Below are 18,019 nucleotides of genomic sequence, written 5' to 3' on the forward strand. Positions count from 1 at the left end.
CCGTCCACTTGCTGCTTCTGATTCCATATTTCTCCTGATTGCAGCTCTATGAAGGTGCCTACCACGTTCTCCACAAAGAGCTTCCAGAAGTGACCAAGTCCGTCTTCCATGAAATAAACATGTGGGTCTCCCAAAGGATACCCATGGCAGGAGCCACCGGAACCCCACCCTGAGCACGCTGGCCAAGCAACCAGCTCGCAGTCTGGGGGAAGTGGGCAGAGAAGAGCAGCTCTTGCTGGCTTGAAAAACAAAAATCACAGATTGGAGGACTCCCTAGTGCAATTTATTTTTTAAAAAAAAAGACATTTTGTCATATATAAACCTTATCAACCACTGGATCTACTACCTTAAGGGGTAGACAGAGAGAGGGGGATTACAGGCAGTTTTCCACATGGGACTATGTGGAAATATCCTTTGAAAACAAAAGTGTAACTCTGTCCTCCACTCCCAGCTCCTATGGGGTTCCAGGACACCCCTATGTCCTGTGATCCTAGCCTGCAATAATTGGAGGCCTTTTCCCTCCTGTCCCCACTTGAGCTCCTTCCCCAACGCCTCTCTGACTGGCCATTCTCTGGGCTGTGATGAGGTGTCTCGTGCCCCCAGAGCTAGATCCTCAACAAGCTCACATGCTCCTCCACAGCACTTCCTCAAAACGGGCAGCCACCCATGACCTTGTCAGCAACTTAGCCTGAAACCAGGCTCAGGGTAGGAGGAATGGCCCGGTAGAGCATTGTCATGGACTCCTGGCGTTTCCTGCTTGGGATTTGGGTCACCGACCCTGTGCCGTATGTATGCAGAAAGGCCACTGTTCCCCAAGTCATTATGTATCTGATCCTGAGAAGGGGGTTGCTTTGAAGAGGAGGTGTCTAATATATAATGTATATCCTAAAGCAGAGACAATTATTGGGGGGTGGGTAGGCGGGGCCTGGGCACCTGCCAGGCACTGATATTGCACAAGACCAGGATGGCTGGACTGAGTAAGAGCCCTGTACCCCCAAGAGAGGGACTAGGCTAGCCTTTCCCATGGCCAGGACCCAGTGTCCCTCCCTTCCTTTCAGCATGGAGGACTATGGCCTCAGGGCCTGGGGTCTCCCTCTGCCCAGAGCCACCAGGAGTCAATGTCACAGTGCCAGCAGCACAGCTACCTCTGGTGGCAGGAGAAGAGATTCACATGCAGCTATGGTGCTGGCCACCTGCCAGGGCAGCACAGAGCACTCACTGACCACCTGCAGGCAGGGACCACAGCTGCTGGCACCCCGTCCCAGGCCACAGCAGGATGTCCCTGGCAGGCGTCATCCAGGGCCACCCAGGCACAGCCAAGGCACAAGCCCTACCCCTTCAGATGCCACCCAGTAGCCTGTCCCAGGCCTCAGTGCCAGCAATAACGGGGGCTCTGCCTCCTTGGGGGCACTTTCATTTTATTGTGGGGCCTGCTGTTACCTCAACAGTCTCATTAGTGCCCACAGGGCCCTGGGTAGAGGCAGAGAGACCTGCATGGCTGCAAGGAGGCTGTTTGGGGTGCCAGTGAACCTCCAGCAAAGGTGCAATACAGGGTCCTCAGGGTCTCAGAGGAGGCAGCCACTCCCCTGCAAAGACATGGAGGTTTGTAGTCAGGGCTCTGACTGTCTTCTTTGGCGGTGGGGATTGCCCTCCACCAAGGCCTTTTCCTTCTTTGGGCTTATTTTGTGTCCTGGGAGGGGTGTCCCTCTACCCTCCAGTGACCCTGACCATGTCATATAAGTCAAGAGTTGGCCCCCCTACTAAAGGTCATAGGGTGGCCTTCAGGAGGAACCAAGCACCCATGAAGGGTATCCAGAGCCCAGGAGCTGACCAGACCCCACCTTAGCTCTGACTTCTCTTTGGAACAGTCAAATGTAAAAAGCTTGCTGAGAGAGACAATCAGCGTGCACTGGCTGTTCTGGCTCTGGGCAGCAGTGGTCCCCAGGGATGTTTCTGCTCTCCATTAAGGAAAAACAAGAACCCCACCCCTAAACCACTAGGTGCCCCTGGCCAGGATCTGAAATTCTCACCCAGAGCTCGAAGTCTGCAGCCCCGCTCAGGGTCTCCCCCAGCAGGATAGGACAGCAGTACCCTCTCCCAAACCAAACGCCTGGCCCCTGGGCTGTTCCTCTTCAGGCGCATGACGTCATTTACAGACATACGCGTCTGCTTTAAAAATCCCTAATACAAAAAAAAAGGAAAGGCTGATCTGACATTGGACTCTCTTATGAAATGTGGAAGAGAGGACAGGAATACGGGTGTGCCACATCCATGGCAGAAGTGGGCTAGCGCAGGGCCCTGCAAGGCCGCTGTGGCAAGTCTTTCACATGCAGCCGCTGCAAGGCTGGGTGGCTTGTCTGTGGAGACCGGGTCATCCTTGCTGGATTGCACCCTCCATCCACACTGACAACTGAGTGCCGCTGACATTCACTTCAGAGTACCACCACTGCAGGAACACAGAGGAATCTAGGTTTGGAAGAGATGCTAAGGCACACATGGCTTGGCCTGGAACAGACAGGGAGCAAGATGAATGCCAGGGAGGGGACCCCTTACAGCCCTTTAGGGATATCAAAGCACCTATATGAACACAGAGTGCCCTTCCCAGCAGGTCAAAGGTGATGTGAATCCCTGTGGAATGGATTTTGCACCTGAAAAGCTTGTGGGGAAAGGGAGCCACCCACAGGTAGTTGGGGAGGAAGACGGGGCAGGTCTAAACCACCAGGTCCCAGACCCTTGGCAGAGACAGGGGGCATCCACCCTTCATCACAGTCCCCCCTCAGCTTGGGGTGCCCTGAGATCCAGCACAAAAGTCATGAGAATGCTGTGAGTGCCACGGGGCTCCGCTCACATCCCACTCCAGGCGTTCTGCCTCCAGGCCAGCCTGCAGACCTCACTGTCCTCCCTGCCTGACTGCTAATGTAATCTCACAAGGATCACAATGATGTCCAAACACTTTGTTACTGTCACTGCGCTGAGACACATCCCATGTATACTCCTAGTGGGGAGCCTGTATCTGCTTAGCACCACTAAAGGAACCGATGTGCACTACAGCTAATCCTAATAAAGCAGATGCTTTTTGAGTGCCTGTGTCTATCTGTGTGGCCTCTCATCCCACATGCAGCCCGCTTGCACAGAGGACCGCAGGACCCACATTCAGAGGAGCAGGGAGTCACGCACCAGTCATCTGACATAGCTCAGTACCCTTCTGGGACTCACTGGACAATGGATTTTTATCTCCTCCCACCCACGTTTGGGGAAGTCTGGCCAGCAGCAGGCTCCCTGAGCTCACTGCTTCCCTTGCTGACCCATTCATTGGACACTGGACATGTTCAAACTCCATCTGGGCGTGGGGAATCTGGTGTGCATGCTGCTGGCATCCTGAGTTGCTCCTCCTTGTTCCCACACCCCACCTGACCCACTCTCCCTGCCTCCAGGCTCACCAAAATCAGACAGACTAGTCACAGCCTCTCAGGGGTCCTGCAAGGTCAGATTCCACAGAGTGGTCAGAATTGTGTCCTACCCTGTGCCAGGGGCTCTGGTGGCTCCATCTCACTAAAGCCAAGGCCCCTGCTGAGGCCTGTAGGCCCTGAGGCCTGACCACCATCTCTCAGCCTCTCCTCAGTGTAATCCATCCAGGCCTGACGCCCCCTTCCTCCAGGGCCCTGGGTATCTGACGGTGCTATGATTTCTTTGTCCTCAGGGCAGCTCCTGGTCCCTCATGTGGGAATGTGACCTAGATCTCTGTCTGCTGCCCAGAGGGTCCCCGGAAACAACCATGTCATGGGGTAGGAGGAGGTAATGGGGTTCGGGAATCAATAAGGGAAAGAGGGACAGAACAAATAAGTGGCAATGAGAGAAGGATGGTGAGTGAGGGGCCATGAGTGAGTGTCAACAAGGAAGGAAGGGAGGGAGGAGAGAGGAGTGGGGAGAAGAGCAGAGTAGAAATTGCAAAATTCACCTGGTACTTGTGCTCACATTAGAACGGGCTCAACCAGCAAGGCTACAGCTGTGGGCATGGGGTGGGGGGAGCTGGCAAATGAACCAAGGGTCGGCCAAAAAAAATGAGGGCACCAGGCTCCTACACAGGACACAGTGGGCTGTGCCCAGATAGACCTGCAGCATGGGTGCCCTGGTAGCCCAAGTGAGAATGACATCGTGGGGCCTGCTCAAGTCTGAGGATCCAAATCCCTGCCTACTGGACCGGGACATATTTCCTCACCCCTCCTCAGGGACCCAAGAAAGCCCACCACAGGCTCTGTGTGTCAGCATGCTCACAAACCGTGTAGAGAAGGAGCAACCGGCACAACCCACCACGTGGTTCACAGGCCCAGCTCCACACTTGGACAGAGAAGCCTAGCTACCTGCACCAGCTGCACCAGGGTTAAAGCTGTGCAGAGGAAGCATCTGACAAGCACACAAAACAACAAAAACCCATGCATGGTGACACACTGTACTCCCAGTCAAACAGTCCATTCTTCCTCAGTTCTGTCTGTCCACCTCAAAAATGGGATGAACAACAGGGCGTGGTGGCGCACGCCTTTGATCCTAGCACTCGGGAGGCAGAGGTAGGAGGATCACTGTGAGTTCGAGGCCACCCTGAGACTACATAGTTAATTCCAGGTCAGCCTGGGCCAGGGTGAGACCCTACCTCAAAAACAAAACAAACAAAACAAATATGGGATGAACAGTGATGAGAGAAGGAACCAGGATTTATTGACATAGGAACACAACAACTTAAATGATAAACTGGTGGCAGTGAGATTGTCAACCACGAGGGTACAATGGTGGCAGCTACAGCTCCAACTGCTGATGGGCCTCGGGATGCCATCAACAGGGGTCAGGTGGAATGTTCACAGCTCAAGGGCCTTGGTAGTCCTCAGAAAATCATCCAGGAGGAGTCTTGCTCAAGCAGGACCCAGAGCCATGGGCCTTAGAGGCAGGAACAGTTGTTCTGTCTCCAAGGCAGGAGTGCGAAGTCCTCAGATGATCTGGGGTGAGTTTGCACCAGGGCTGGGGCATGACATCTGCTTTCAGACAATCTTCAAGGTCTTCATTCTTCTAGCAAGTCTGCTCCTCAGTCAGGAGAGTCTGTTAAGGAGCTGAGTGTGGAGTTCATATAGACACAGGTGGGCTCTGGTTGATCATGTAAATTAGGTGGAAATCACAGGGACCAAGCAAAAGAGCCTATCAAAACACCATGAATTTAAAAACTCCCACCATGGCTCCCTTTCCTGTTAAGGAAGAGGTGGAGCAGCAGGAGTGGGGAGAGGAGGGGTCAGGAGGGCAAAGTATGTGTGGGTGAGGGGAGCGGTTCAGAGCCCCGCCTGTTGTCTTCAGTCACAGCTTGGGGCCATCTTTCCCTCTCACTAGAGCTGGGGAGACCGAGCAGGTTACAGAGCTCCAGGCCAGCCTGGATTGCTTAGTGAGACCATCTCAATGGAAAAGACAAAAAATAAGAAAGATTAGGGTTAGGAGGCTGGAGAGATGGCTCAGTGGTTAAGGTGCTTGCTTGTTTGCAAAGCCTAATGACTCAGGTTCAATAACCCAGTACCCACATAAAGCCAGATGCACAGGGTGGCATATACATCTGGAGTTTGTTTGCAGTAGTAAGAGGCTCTGACATACCCATTCTCTCTCTGGTTGTAAATAAATAAAACATTATTAGAGGGCTGGAGAGATGGCTTAGCGGTTAAGCGTTTGCCTGTGAAGCCTAAGGACCCTGGTTCGAGGCTCGGTTCCCCAGGTCCCACGTTAGCCAGATGCACAAGGGGGTGCACGCGTCTGGAGTTCGTTTGCAGAGGCTGGAAGCCCTGGCGCACCCATTCTCTCTCTCCCCCTCTATCTGTCTTTCTCTCTGTGTCTGTTGCTCTCAAATAAATAAATAAATAAATAAATAAATAAATAAATAAATAAATAAACATTATTAGAAAAATAAATAAATAAGTAAAAATAAAGATTAGAGTTAGGATTAGAGGTAATGGAACTGTGCTTCAAACCCAGAGCCTTTGTGTCAAAATATACTTTATTTTATTTTTATTTTTTGGTTTTTCAAGGTAGGGTCTCACTGTAGCCCAGGCTGACCTGGAATTCACTATGGAGTCTCAGGGTGGCCTTGAACTCACGATGATCCTCCTACCTCTGCCTCTTGAGTGCTGGGATAAAAGACATGCACCACCATGCCCGGCTAATACTTTCTTTTTGTTTGTTTGTTCTTTTTGAGGTAGGGTCTCACGGTAGCCCAGACTTACTTAGAACTCAGTCTGTAGTCCCAGACTGATCTGGAACTCAGCAATCCTCCTACCTCTTCCTCTCAAGTCTTGGGATTAAAGGTGTCCACCACCACACCCAGCAAGATGTACTTTTAAAAAATATATTTATTTTTATTTTTATTTATTTATTTATTTGACAGAGAGAAAGAGAATGGGCACGCCAGGGCCTCTGGCCACTGCAAATGAACTCCAGACGCATGCACCACCTTGTACATCTGGCTGACGTGGGTCCTGGAGAATCAAACCAGGGTCCTTTGGCTTTGCGGACAAACACCTTAATCGCTAATCCATCCCTCCAGCCCTGTACTTTCTTCTTCACTTTTATTTATTTATTATTATTATTATTATTGTATTTTGTTTATTTCAGGTAAGGTCTCACTCTAGCTCAGGCTGACCTGGAATTTACTGTAGTCTCAGGGTGGCCTTGAACTCTCGGCAATCCTTCTACCTCTGCGTGCACCACCACACTTGGCTGTTTATTTTTATTTAGTTATTTGAGAGGGACAGACAGAGAGAGAGAGAGAGAGAGAGAGAGAGAGAGAGAGAATGGCACACCGGGGCCTCCAACCACTGCAAACAAACTCCAGATGCATGTGCCACCGTGTGCATCTAGCTTACGTGGGTCCTGGGGAATCGAGCCTCAAACTGGGGTCCTTGGACTTTACAGGCAAGCACTTAACCGCTAAGCCATCTCTCCATCCCCTGTACTTTCTTTTCTTTTCTTTTTTTTGTACTTTCTTTTTTAACTGATATTTATTTTAACATTTAACATTGGTGTTAGCTCAAGGCCCTAGGTTGGACTCCAGCAGTACATTTTTTTTATTGAATTATGAGGGGTTGATGTATTTTCTTAATCCTAAAACCACATTGTAGAAAGTAAACAGGTTTGACCAATCCCAGTCTTAGACACTTAGAAACTGCTTTTGCTACAAAGCATGACCCCTCTCTTGGACTCACAAAGTGACTAAAAGCAGGATGAAAGCCTGACACATCTGCCTTCAGTTTGGGTCTGTCCCCTGCTTCTGTCTGTATATGGCATGCTAAAATCACAGGCCGTGTCTGCCTCAACAGCCCTTTCAAAGCTGAAGGCAGAGATAAGTCATTCTCTGAAACCTGCCCTCACCTTGAGCAGCAAAGACCCACAGGACAACCCTCCTCCCCAAGATGGCAACATTCATCTATGACGGCGACAAGGACTCTGCAGAACCAGAACTGACAGTCCCCCTAAGTCTCCCTCTATTTGTCAGTACCCCAAAGACAGACTTGGGATCACTGGCCTCCCCTCTCTGTTCTTCCAAAGGGTGGCATGGATTGAGACCCCTCTGCGCTTTTCAGTATTACTGTTTCTTTAATTAGCATATTGGAACAGTGACTGAACTTGGCCTGTGTGGACCCTGGTAGATGTGGCTTTTGTTCTAAAAAACGGTTTATAATCTCACACACTATTCCAACGTTCCCAAGGAGCCCCCTGAATGCCAGTGACTGTCTACAGGATACTCACCACCCTGAATCAGGATAGGTGGGGGCTTCCCCTTTCCCAGGCCCCAAGGCGGGAGTTCAGCACCAATGGGAGTTGTGAGAACCTCTTAGGCACCATCAGGTGCTATTAGAGTTGTTACCCTGGGCGGATCTTCCCCTCAGTCCACTGAGAACATCTTCCCTTGCTTTTTCTAAACTTTAAATGTGTCCAGAGCATGTTTGACGGGCCCTGCTGATGCCCCTGCGGGGACTCTCCCATGGACGCTGTAGCCCATGCACGACCCTCCTCGTGCTGCAGCCTGGTCCTGAGGGCGGCCAGCGCCAGAGAAGCTCCATTCGCAGATGCTGACCTCCCGCTGACCCAGCTATCCTCACCTCCCGGCTAGATCTGCCGCAAGGAGAGTGCCCTGGAAGGCCTGTGATTGGTGCAAACTCAGCCTTCATGCAAATAAGGGGCTGCCGTGATTGGTGCAGAGCCCTTGCCACGCCCCCTTCCTGGAGCTGCAATTTGGCTGTGGACTCAGTTCTTGGCTGGGCTGGGGGACGCCCTCATTATTCCTATGTTTAGAGAAATGATGAGAGCGGCTAGAAACAGAGAAGAGGGGAGAACAAAGGCTCAAGTCCCAGGGATGAGAAACTGAGGCCCCAGTCGCTGGAAGGCCCAGGGAACTACCAGGCCTTAGGGTTGTGCATCCGGTCACCCAGGACCTGAGCTGTAACTTAGCTGTGGGGTTGTCTCCCATTCAGGAGTAATTGGGGACAGATATGAACCACTCCCCTCACATATTAAGCACTCTTAAAATTGCTTGTGTGAATGTGGTAATTCCACCACTTGGAGTTCAAAATCCTCCAAGGCTACATAGTTTGTTGGTGATCAACCTAGACCACATGAGAGCCTGACTCAAAACAAAACTGTCAAAATCAGTGTTAATGTTAAGTTCTCTTAAATTCTTATAAGCACTCCTGATGTCCATTTTCCTGTAAATAATTGGGGAAGGGACAATGTGATTCTGACTGGCTCCCTTATACAAAAGACTGTCAGTCAAAGCGCCAGTCAGTCCGCCTGGAACACTGGAGACAGCTATGCAAAATCGCAGCGAATTGGCCCTGCTTCTAAAGACACAGCCTCAGCTAGGATTGTTTCCATGCTCATCACACAGTACTATCAAAAGCCCTTCCACCTAGGCCAGAGAGGGTAGCACTTCCCCTGGCAGCCAGGTCTGCTGTGGATGGCGCTAAGAGACAAGGCTGTGATTGGCCCCAACTCAAGCCTCAATGTGATTGATGCTGAGGCAAGGCTGTGATTGGTTCAAACACCACAGGCTATATAAGTAGATAGCTCAGGCACACTGTCTCTCTCTTGCGCTGTCACTCTTGGAAACAGAATGGGACAACCATACGGTGTGGCCAGCGTCAGACAGTTAAAAACAAAGCAGCTTCCAGGGAAAGCAGTGGAGCAGAGGTGATAGGAAGCTTGAGTGATGAAGAGGAGGAGGATGTAAGGAGCCCAAACGGTAGGCCCTGTTCACAGGAAGCTCCAGAGCTGTGTAGTCTTAACCGGCCAAGCACTCTAACTCTGGCCCACGTGTTGAGGACTAAGGAACCAGAACTTCCTAAACCTACACACAAGGTCTGTAACTCTTGCAGCGCTAAGGGCCCAATGCCCGCGGCCAGCAGCACTAGGGGCACCACCTGCTGCTGCTCACAGCTGCTGGAGGCTAGAGGTTACAATGACGGCCCAGTGCCAGCCTGCGGGTAGTTAAAGCCCAGGAGAATAAACCCTGAGCTCCTGAAGCTCTAAGTCTCTGGCTTCTGAAACCTGGAGCAGCAAGCCCCTGGCTCTGCTGGTCCAGCCGCTGGGCCTTGGACACTCAAGGGCCCGGGACTGCCAGCTGCTCAGGTTTCTAGCCATGTAGAGAAGGACCCCACCAGCTCATCAGCAGCAAGGCTATTTGTGACATTTCCTGTTTGCAACGCTGAGTTGAACAGTTTCATACGCAAAGAGTGTCCCCATCACTTAAATGGTCTCTCTAAACTAAACTAAGAATCAGAACATGCCCAGTGATTGGGGAACATGTCCTGACCCTGTTGGCTGGATCAGTAAGCCAAGAAATGTAGATTCCAGGGGAGTATTCCTTCAAACTTCCTTGTGTATGATTTCAACATCTGTAAAAGGGACACTGTACTAATTAACCTCACTGATACCCATGACGAGAAATGCACAGGAACACAAAAATCTTTTCTTTATAACATCCATACCTTGTCACATCCAGGGTGAGTGGAGAATGAGGTTTGACCTGTTGCCAGCCTGAGCCTCACCCTTCCTGACCATGTGCCCCAGGGCCACAAAGTGAGGTTTCAAAAATGCATGTAATGGCTGTACAGCTAAGATAAAAGTGTGAAATGTCAAGTCATCCCATCACATCCTGCTTTGCTGGCACCTCCCACAGGGGCTCCAGCACTGGTCTCACAAACAGGTGCTGTCCTGAGCCCTCCTCAGATGATCGCTCAACCCTGCAGCTAGGACCAAGTTCCTAGCACACCCTCAGCTTAGTAACTTTCCCTTGACCAGGCTCCAACTCTACCTGGGGCAGGCTGCCAGCATTTGCCTCCCATCCTTCTAACACACTCATCCCACAACCCCAAATGCTAGGGAACTTGCTCCAACTGGTCACTTCAGATCCCGCAGTTTCCCCCATGTGACCAACAAAAACACACTGGGGAGGAAAGGGAAATAAATATAGAAAGTTCTGGGCAATGACATGAGCCCAAGCGCAGAGAGAGAGCTATGATACAGGTGGGTAACTGCTGAAGGTAAATTGTTGCCCAGGTCTCTGGCCAAGGTATGGATGTAAATGGGGTGGGATGGGGTTCCAAGGCCTGAAAGCATCATAAGAATGTCACCACATTGGCCCTAATATCAAAGTCTCTGTTAGAAGGCCTCCTGCTCCTCAAGAAGCCTCTAGCTCTGCTTCCCAAAGCCCAGCCTCCCCAAGCTGCACCCCAGGTCAGATTCAGGCCCGCACAGTGAATCGAAGCTTTATTACCACACACACAGACTCTCTGCCCTTCCTGCCCAGCCCTGTAGTGAACGCAGCCAGAGCAAGCCAGGGCTGGGCCAGGGCCAGAAGGAGCAGGTGGGGTTCTGTGGGAGTGGGCGAACCCGGAGCTGACCTCACCCCAGCTTTCCCTGAGAGGTACTGGCCCCACAGTCTTAGGGCTACCTTGTGCACTGCGGGAGGAGGCTCATCCCAAGGACACCCTGCAAGGTCCTCGGGCCCACGGAGGGAGAAAACTGTTAAGCCCTCCACACGCCATGTTCCAGAGCAAGGGTCCCTGCATGTGCACTCCACACATGCGTGCCCCCAGCCTTGGGGCTGCCACACAATAGCAAAGACTCAACAGTCCAAGCCGATGGACACAAGCAGGTCTTCCAGCACCCGCAGCCGTTGCTGTGCCTCCTCAATGGCGCTGTAGGTCTGGACTGTGCTGGCCACGTGGAAGCGGATGTCATCCACTAGCGGGATTGAGTCTGTCTCCTGCCGGGCCGCCACAGCCGCTGCCTCCTCCCTCACTGCCTCCACGAAGTCCTCCCGCTCCACCAGCTGCAGAGGGACAAGCTCAGCACAAGCTGCAGTGGGCCCTCATGTCCTCCCCATCTCAGCAGCCCTGCCCACCTTCTCAATGACTTTGGCCATGTACTCAGTGCACTGGTCCTCGAGTCGGGCTAGGCGGAACAGCTTGGCCACGCGCCACACGCCAACTACACTGTCTTCCTCTAGCAGCTGGGCCAGGCTGCGGCCGCAAAGCCTCTTCAGGCCTGGCAACAGGTACATGTCAGCCACACTCAGCACATCGTAGGCCACCTCAGGTGACAACTATGGTACAAGGGGCAAAAGAAGTACCTATGGTCACTGCCAGGGCCCAGCAGCCAAGGTTGGGACTTGCTTAGGAAAATGCTAGAGGCCTTGGTGGGAGTACACACGACCCATGGCCCCTGAAGCCCAGCCCAGGTTCCTGTGGGGATCCTTGGGGCTAGAAGGGAAAGAAGAGACTGGGACATGGGGTGGGGAGCAGTCCTACATATTGGGCAGGCTGGAGGCAGCACCTTCCAGAGAAAAATCCTGTGGTCCCAGAGTCAAAGGTCTAGGTTCTGACACCTTCAGCTGTGGGACATCAGACAAGTCCCTTCACTTTGCTCTACCTCAGTTTCCTAGTCTGTGAGGTGCAGAAAGTCATAGCTGCCTTGAAAGGCTGTTGGGAAAGTGAGCTAGAGCTTCTCTTTCCAGTCCAAAGCAGGAACCCTGCTACTCAGGCTGCAGATTTGAGCATGTGGGCTGTTAGGTCCTGGCTGGGAAAGGCCAAGGGTTTGGCTTTGGATGGCCAAAGGGAACTGGCTGGGAACATCAGGAACTTACTGAGCACAGGCACCCTGCCACCTGTGATCACATAGTCACAGGTACAAGACCTGAGCTTTACCTCTTGTTTTCTGGGGCAGGGGGTCTAGAACACAGAGAAATTAGGTAACTTGCCCAAGATCACACAGCTAATCCAGTGTCAGGCCAGGTCTGGAGGCCGATCCCTGCTCTGGGCCATTAAGAAGATGCTCTTGGGGTGCAAAGCTCCTTCGGGGAGAGGTAGACCCAGGTACAGGGTGAGTGCTGGCCGAGCTGCAGGCCAGGAGAAATGAAAGGAGGGAGGTGGGCAGGAAGCAGGCCTGGGCAAGAACCCAAGTACAGAGGCCACAGGCCAGAGGAAGGCAGGTGGGCTGGAACAGGGGAGGGGGCAACAGGAGGTGGGCAAGACAGGTGTACAACTTCCAGTGGCTCATGGAAATGGACACCTCATCCTCCATCTGCAGAAGGCAAGGCTGGACCAGCATGGATGGGGACACCATAGACTAGGGGCTACAACTTCTCTTTCTGTGCAGAACCTTCCCAGAGCAGAGCCCCAGCCCCTGCATCTCTTCTCGGTGGCCTGTGGCTGCTTCTCTACAGAGGCTGAGCAGCTGCAAGACCAAAGCCCACAAAGTAAAAACATTTACCTTCAGAGAAAAGGTCTGCAGCCCTGCTCTAGGGCAGCATGATAGGCCTGGGTCCCCAGCAGGCTACCTGCCCACCTCAGACCCAGAGGAGAAACACATTTCTCCCTTCTATGTGTGGTAATATGTCCTGACACACACTCACATGGGCAGAGGGAACTCCAGCTCCCTCTGCTGCTCCTCACAGGCTTGGGTCAGGAACACCTTGCTGGGCAGCTAGGGTGGGGAAGACCCAAGAACCCAGAACCAACCCCAGAGGCAGTGGCCCGAGTCTCCGTTCTTCCCACACTCCCACCCGGTGCCGCACCTCAGTGTGGTCGCTGTACACATAGTACAGCACATGGGTGAAGATGTCCGGTGAGATGCCATGCAGGGTGACTACTGGAGGACCACCCGAGGCCACAGGCTCCTCACTCTCCTGGAAGTGGTCATCCAGCAGGGCCCGGAAGTAGTCACTGCGACCGCAGAAGAAGGCCTGGAGGAGGCAGGTTCAGAAAGTGCCAGGGCTGGGGTTTGCTCCCAGAGAAGCTAGTTAGCCCACGACTCATGTCAGAGGGGACAGGCACCTTGTGGCAGAGGAAGCTGCAGCTGGCTACTTGGAAGCAGACATCAGGGCAGCTGTTGAAACCATCAGGACAGGGAAAAGGCAGCTCTCCAAGGTCACCCTGATATAGGAGAGACAGCACATCAGAGCAGAGCTGTTTACAGCAAGAGCGGAGCCCACACCCATGGGGTCTGCCTCTCGAGGTCCCCATCCCCACACATCCCTCCTACCCACCAGGTCCCACCTGCCCTGCAGTACCTGCAGCTCAGGCGGCAGGGCACAGTCGGCCAGCAGTGCCATATCCTCCCGGAGCCGGGGATCAGATGGAGGGGGCTCAATGGTCAGCACCTTCACACATGTGCCAGGCTTGGAAGCCACTGGGGAGGCGACAACAGTTTTAGGAAAACAGGCCAACGCTGCCAGCTACAACCCAAAGCCCTGGACTGAAACCCTGGACGCACCAAACTCAGACACCTTCTCACACTTGGCTTCCAGGTCGCTGAGCAGGTCCCATAGCTGGCACTGCTTAGCCAGCCGCTCACAGTCACTGACATGCTCCACGCCAATGTCCAGGCGCCCTGGGGTGTGGGGGAGGGGGTGTGTCATGGCCAGAGGGAATTCCTGCTAGCTGTTTTGGGTTCCACACTCAGAAGGACCTTGGTACCTGCTCAGCTCATAGATGGGACAAACTCTCCTGGAGCAGGCAAGCCAGCCTACCCTGCCCAAGCCAAGAGGCAGTTGGGCACCACCCTCACTGTGAGAACCATGACCAGTCCAGAGGTGGAAAGTCAGCTGAGGGCTGCCCAGGGGTCAGTCACCTGTGTACAAGTACTGCAGCAGAGCCCCGAAGGCCACAGGGTTGATCTGCAGGCAAACAGCAGAAAGGGAGGATCAGAGACTGCCACAAAGCACAAGCTAACCACCGCTCCCAGCAAGGCTGTCAGCGCCCTCTACCACCCTGGAGGGACTCACTAGGGGGTGCCTGAGGACCACGACACTCTTGTCCTTCCACTTGGTATCCAGCATGTTGGCAAAGTAGGCACTGCGAACACCCAGTACACAGCGATGGGCCCGGAATGGCTTTCCGTGTACCACGAAGACTACGTCGCTGTGGATGCCCTGCTCCAGAAGCCTGAGGACAGCGGGGAGGGGATTCCCATCTACCACTCAGGCAGCACCCAGCACGAGCAGAGCAGGGTGCACCACCACCTACCCACTCAGACCCGTAGCTAGATAACTGGGCAGCAAGGCCCTGGCTGCAAACCCCGCCCCCGGCCCCGCCCCCATCTCACCGCTGCAGGAAGTCATCGTAGTAATCCCGCCTCCGGCAGGACGCGGTGACCTGCTTATACTCCCGCAGCGCCCGGCGGATAGGGTCGCTCAGTGCCCCGTACAGGCAGCGCTCGCCATCGAAAGTATTGGCCTCACAGCGGGCTCCTGCGAGTCAGGGCTCACCAGTCAGGCGTGCTGAGGCTGGAGATAGCCAGGAGAACCCTTTCCTGGTTTGCTCACTACCCCAGCTCCCAAGAATATGGCCTAGAAACCCTGGAGGTCGGGAGCCTACTCAGTCCCTGATTGCTCTCTCAAGATCAGAATGCATATTCTCACGCACACATTCTAGACTGCACCAGGCTAAGTTAGATTGGGTGGCTGCCCTGTTCTTAGCTGTCAAGACCAGCAGGTCCCTGCCCCCACGGAACTAATGGGGCATAAGGTCACTGAGCAGCTTATCAAGTGACAGCAGGCACCATTACAATACAGGTCAGCCAGGCATGGTGGCTCTTGCCTGTGATTCCAGCACGAAGGAGGCTGAGGTAGATCTCCATGAGTTCCAAGCCATCCTGGGATACAGTGAGGCCCTGCCTCAAAACCAAACAAGGTCTGAAGAGATGGCTTAGCAGTTAAGGCACCTGCTTGTGAAGCCTAAGGACCAAGGTTCAATTCCCCAGTACCCACGTAAGCCAGATGCACAAGGTGGTGCATGCATCTGGAGGTCCTTGCAGTGGCTAGAAGTCCTGGTGTGCCCATTCTCTCTGTCTGCCTTTTTCTCTCTCCTTCTCTTGCAAATAAATAAAATTTAATTTTTTTAAAAGGAAATCCAAAGCAAGATGAAGTGTAACACTGTAGAGGCCACAGAAGATCCCTGTGTGATGGATGATAATGTGCGGGGACCTGAAGTGAGCCATGCACAGATCTGGAATGGCTATGTAAGAGAGAACTGCTACTGCAAAGCTCTTCCACAGAGCTGGATTGGCCTAGTGGAGCACTAAGGCCAGTGTGGCTGGACTGCAAGCAGGTGAGAGAACCAAGGGAGATGCGGCCAGAGGAGGAAGGGGGGCAGGTACTGCGGAATCTAACAAGCACCGCTGAGCAGTAGTTTTATCCTTTTTGTTTTTGATATTTTATTTATTTGAAAGAGAGTGGGAGAGAACGAGGCAGATAGGGAGAGAGAATGGGAGCATCAGGGCCTTCAGCTACTACAAACGAACTCCAGATGCCTGCACCACCTTGCACATCTGGCTTTATGTGGGCACTGGGGGATCCGACCTGGGTCCTTGGGCTTTGCTGGCAAGTGCCTTAACCACTAAGTCATCTCGCCAACCCTTGTTTTGATTTTTTGAGAAAGGGTCTCACTATTAGCCCTGGCTTGCCTTGAACTTGAAGTAATCCTCTTGCCTCAGCCTCCCAAGAGCTAGGAGTACAGAGGTGCTGCCCCCCACCTGCTAATTTTATCCTTAATACCAGAACTTCCAATCAGATTCACCAGAAAGATTACCCCTGCCTGCAATATGGAGAACAGACTGTAGGTGGAGCAACAGAGGAAGCTGGGAGACCAGAGAGAGTGCAGTTGACAAAGGTCCACGAATAGCTGAGGTCTGGGTGGCAGAGGCAGAGATGGGGAAGTGGAGAGAGCCGACCACAGGGGTGGAAGTGGAGATAGTACTTGCTGACTTTGGGGGGGGGAGGGGTAAGTAGGAATCGAGAGTGCAAACCATGCAGACGTGCACCCCCTGTTCCCTCACCATTGGCCAGCAGGTAGAGTACCAACTCCTCGTGTCCACAGAGGCAGGCATAGTACCTAGGGAAGGGAGGGGACAGCTGTCGGCAAGGCAGGGCCAGGCCCAGCCTGCCCACCCATTCAACCCACTGCCCACACTCACAAAGGGGTGCTGTCCCACTTGTCCCGCACATTCACCTCCACGTCTCGCTGCTCCAACAAGTACCTGGGCAGGAGGGTCAGAACCTGGGTCAGAACTGCTCCTGGTCTGGGAAGATGAGACCAGGAATGGGAGGAAACCTACATCTCTCCGGGCTGAGGAAGCCTATGAGGAGGGCAAAGTCTGTGATGGCACTGGCCCCCGAGTGTGAAGAGGGTGGCTTTAGGGACACAGAGGTCAGACTCCAGATGAGGAAGCTGAAACTTTGGGCTTGAAGCATTTGGGAAAGAGAGGGTGATAAGGGTCCCTGCTTCAGCCAGAACAAGTGAGCTGCCTGAAGAGGCCAGCGGGAAATGGGTGCAGGCACCGTGTGTGTGTGTGGGGGGGGGATGAGGGAACTGGGACAGATTTGAAAGAAGACTTGAAGATAGAAGAGGAAGGTTTGCAGATGGGGATGCAAGTGAGGAATGGTAATGCACAGAGACACCACTTGGGGTGGGGCAGCCCAAGGAGGCCATCAGGCAAGATCTGAGCTGCATTCACTACCCTCAGGTGACACCTGGTGTTGGGGACGGGCCTAGGGAGGCTTTTGGAAGAGCACTGCAGCCGGAACTCCCCTCACCCAGAACCAGGTATGGGGAAGGCAGAAAAAGTGGCTAACGGGAGGCTGGGGACCAGAGGCCCTGGATCCCAAGTAGATACCGCATCCCCATCCCGGGGACGACGACCTTGGCGCCGGGCTCGCACTAACTGCATCAGGGTGTCCGCATCCCTGGGGAATGCAGCGCTGGTGGTAGGGAAGGGTAATTCCCACAGCCAGGTTAGGTAAAAGAGCCACATCTGGGGACCCTGTCACAGCCCGGCCTCCCTGCCCACGTCTTCGGCCTCCACCAAGCAGCTCCCTCCCCCCCCCTTCCCAGCTTCCCCATCATCAGTGTCCCAGCCAGGCGCACTCGCGTTCTGAGAGCCACATGAAGTCTGCAGTGAGCTGGTCTCAGCGAGGGTTCACACGGCGCCCGCTTCTGCCCGAGTTCCCACGCACCCCAGGGCCCGACGTTCAGATGGCGTCCACCTGCCTCCCGCCACCCTCCCGGACTGCGGGTCCTCACCGCACGCGGCCGACGTCCCCCTTCCTGCAGCTGGCAAATAAGTCGCTGGTGTCCATGGCAAATGAGGTTCGGACCCGGGCCGAGCGACCCGGGACAACGATTCCCAGCCCGGCCGGATGTAAACACGCTACCGCCCCGCCCCTCCCGGCGCGTCCCCAGTAACACCAAGCCTCGCAGCTCCGCAGCGGCGCCTGGCGCCCGGAGGACCGCCCGCTCCCCGGCCCCGCCCGCCATCCCAGAGCCCCGCCCCCGCACACGGAGGCCCCGCCCCCCGACCACGCCCGGCCCCTCCCATCTCAGGCCCCGCCCTCCCGGAAGCAAGAACTAGGCGTGGAGGCGGACGCGCCCGCGCGGTCTCGGCGGCTTTAATGAGAGTCCGGGCGCGGGGAGCGCCGCCGCCCGCGGGTAGGGCTCAGGGG

The 18,019-nt window shown here is 54.1% G+C and overlaps 2 protein-coding genes across 5 annotated transcripts in view; one reads left to right on the forward strand and one right to left on the reverse strand.

The window, feature by feature from the left end:
• Mgll (monoglyceride lipase) overlaps nucleotides 1-3,080 on the forward strand; it is a 123,728-nt gene extending 120,648 nt beyond the window's left edge. For all 4 annotated transcript variants that reach the window (XM_045152751.1, XM_045152753.1, XM_004665120.3 and 1 more), the window contains exon 8: nucleotides 45-3,080. In XM_045152751.1, coding sequence (XP_045008686.1) covers nucleotides 45-173 — 129 coding nt within the window. In that variant the 3' untranslated portion in view covers nucleotides 174-3,080. The remainder of the gene's footprint in view (nucleotides 1-44) is intronic.
• A 7,691-nt stretch (nucleotides 3,081-10,771) lies between these two features.
• Abtb1 (ankyrin repeat and BTB domain containing 1) lies at nucleotides 10,772-17,748 on the reverse strand. Its single transcript, XM_004665122.2, has 12 exons — nucleotides 17,601-17,748; nucleotides 16,495-16,557; nucleotides 16,357-16,412; nucleotides 14,626-14,770; nucleotides 14,306-14,465; nucleotides 14,152-14,197; nucleotides 13,795-13,911; nucleotides 13,592-13,710; nucleotides 13,356-13,454; nucleotides 13,097-13,264; nucleotides 11,426-11,626; nucleotides 10,772-11,353 (listed from the first exon to the last, which is right to left on the reverse strand). The coding sequence occupies exons 1-12, from the start codon at nucleotides 17,654-17,656 to the stop codon at nucleotides 11,147-11,149; spliced, it is 1,437 nt and encodes a 478-aa protein (XP_004665179.2). The 5' UTR covers nucleotides 17,657-17,748; the 3' UTR covers nucleotides 10,772-11,146.
• Nucleotides 17,749-18,019: the final 271 nt, after the last annotated feature.

The sequence above is a fragment of the Jaculus jaculus genome, chromosome 6, assembly GCF_020740685.1.
Source record: "Jaculus jaculus isolate mJacJac1 chromosome 6, mJacJac1.mat.Y.cur, whole genome shotgun sequence".
Lineage (NCBI taxonomy): Eukaryota > Metazoa > Chordata > Mammalia > Rodentia > Dipodidae > Jaculus > Jaculus jaculus.

What these genes read in the sequence shown, in the direction of transcription:
- Abtb1 (XM_004665122.2), bottom strand. Translation starts at nt 17,656, where the DNA reads ATGGACACCAGCGACTTATTTGCCAGCTGCAGGAAGGGGGACGTCGGC. An exon ending in GGGGACGTCGGCCGCGTGCG is followed by an intron (nt 16,558 to 17,600) that starts GTGAGGACCCGC and finishes CCTCCTGCCCAG; the next exon opens with GTACTTGTTGGAGCAGCGAG. An exon ending in AAGTGGGACAGCACCCCTTT is followed by an intron (nt 16,413 to 16,494) that starts GTGAGTGTGGGC and finishes TCCCTTCCCTAG; the next exon opens with GTACTATGCCTGCCTCTGTG.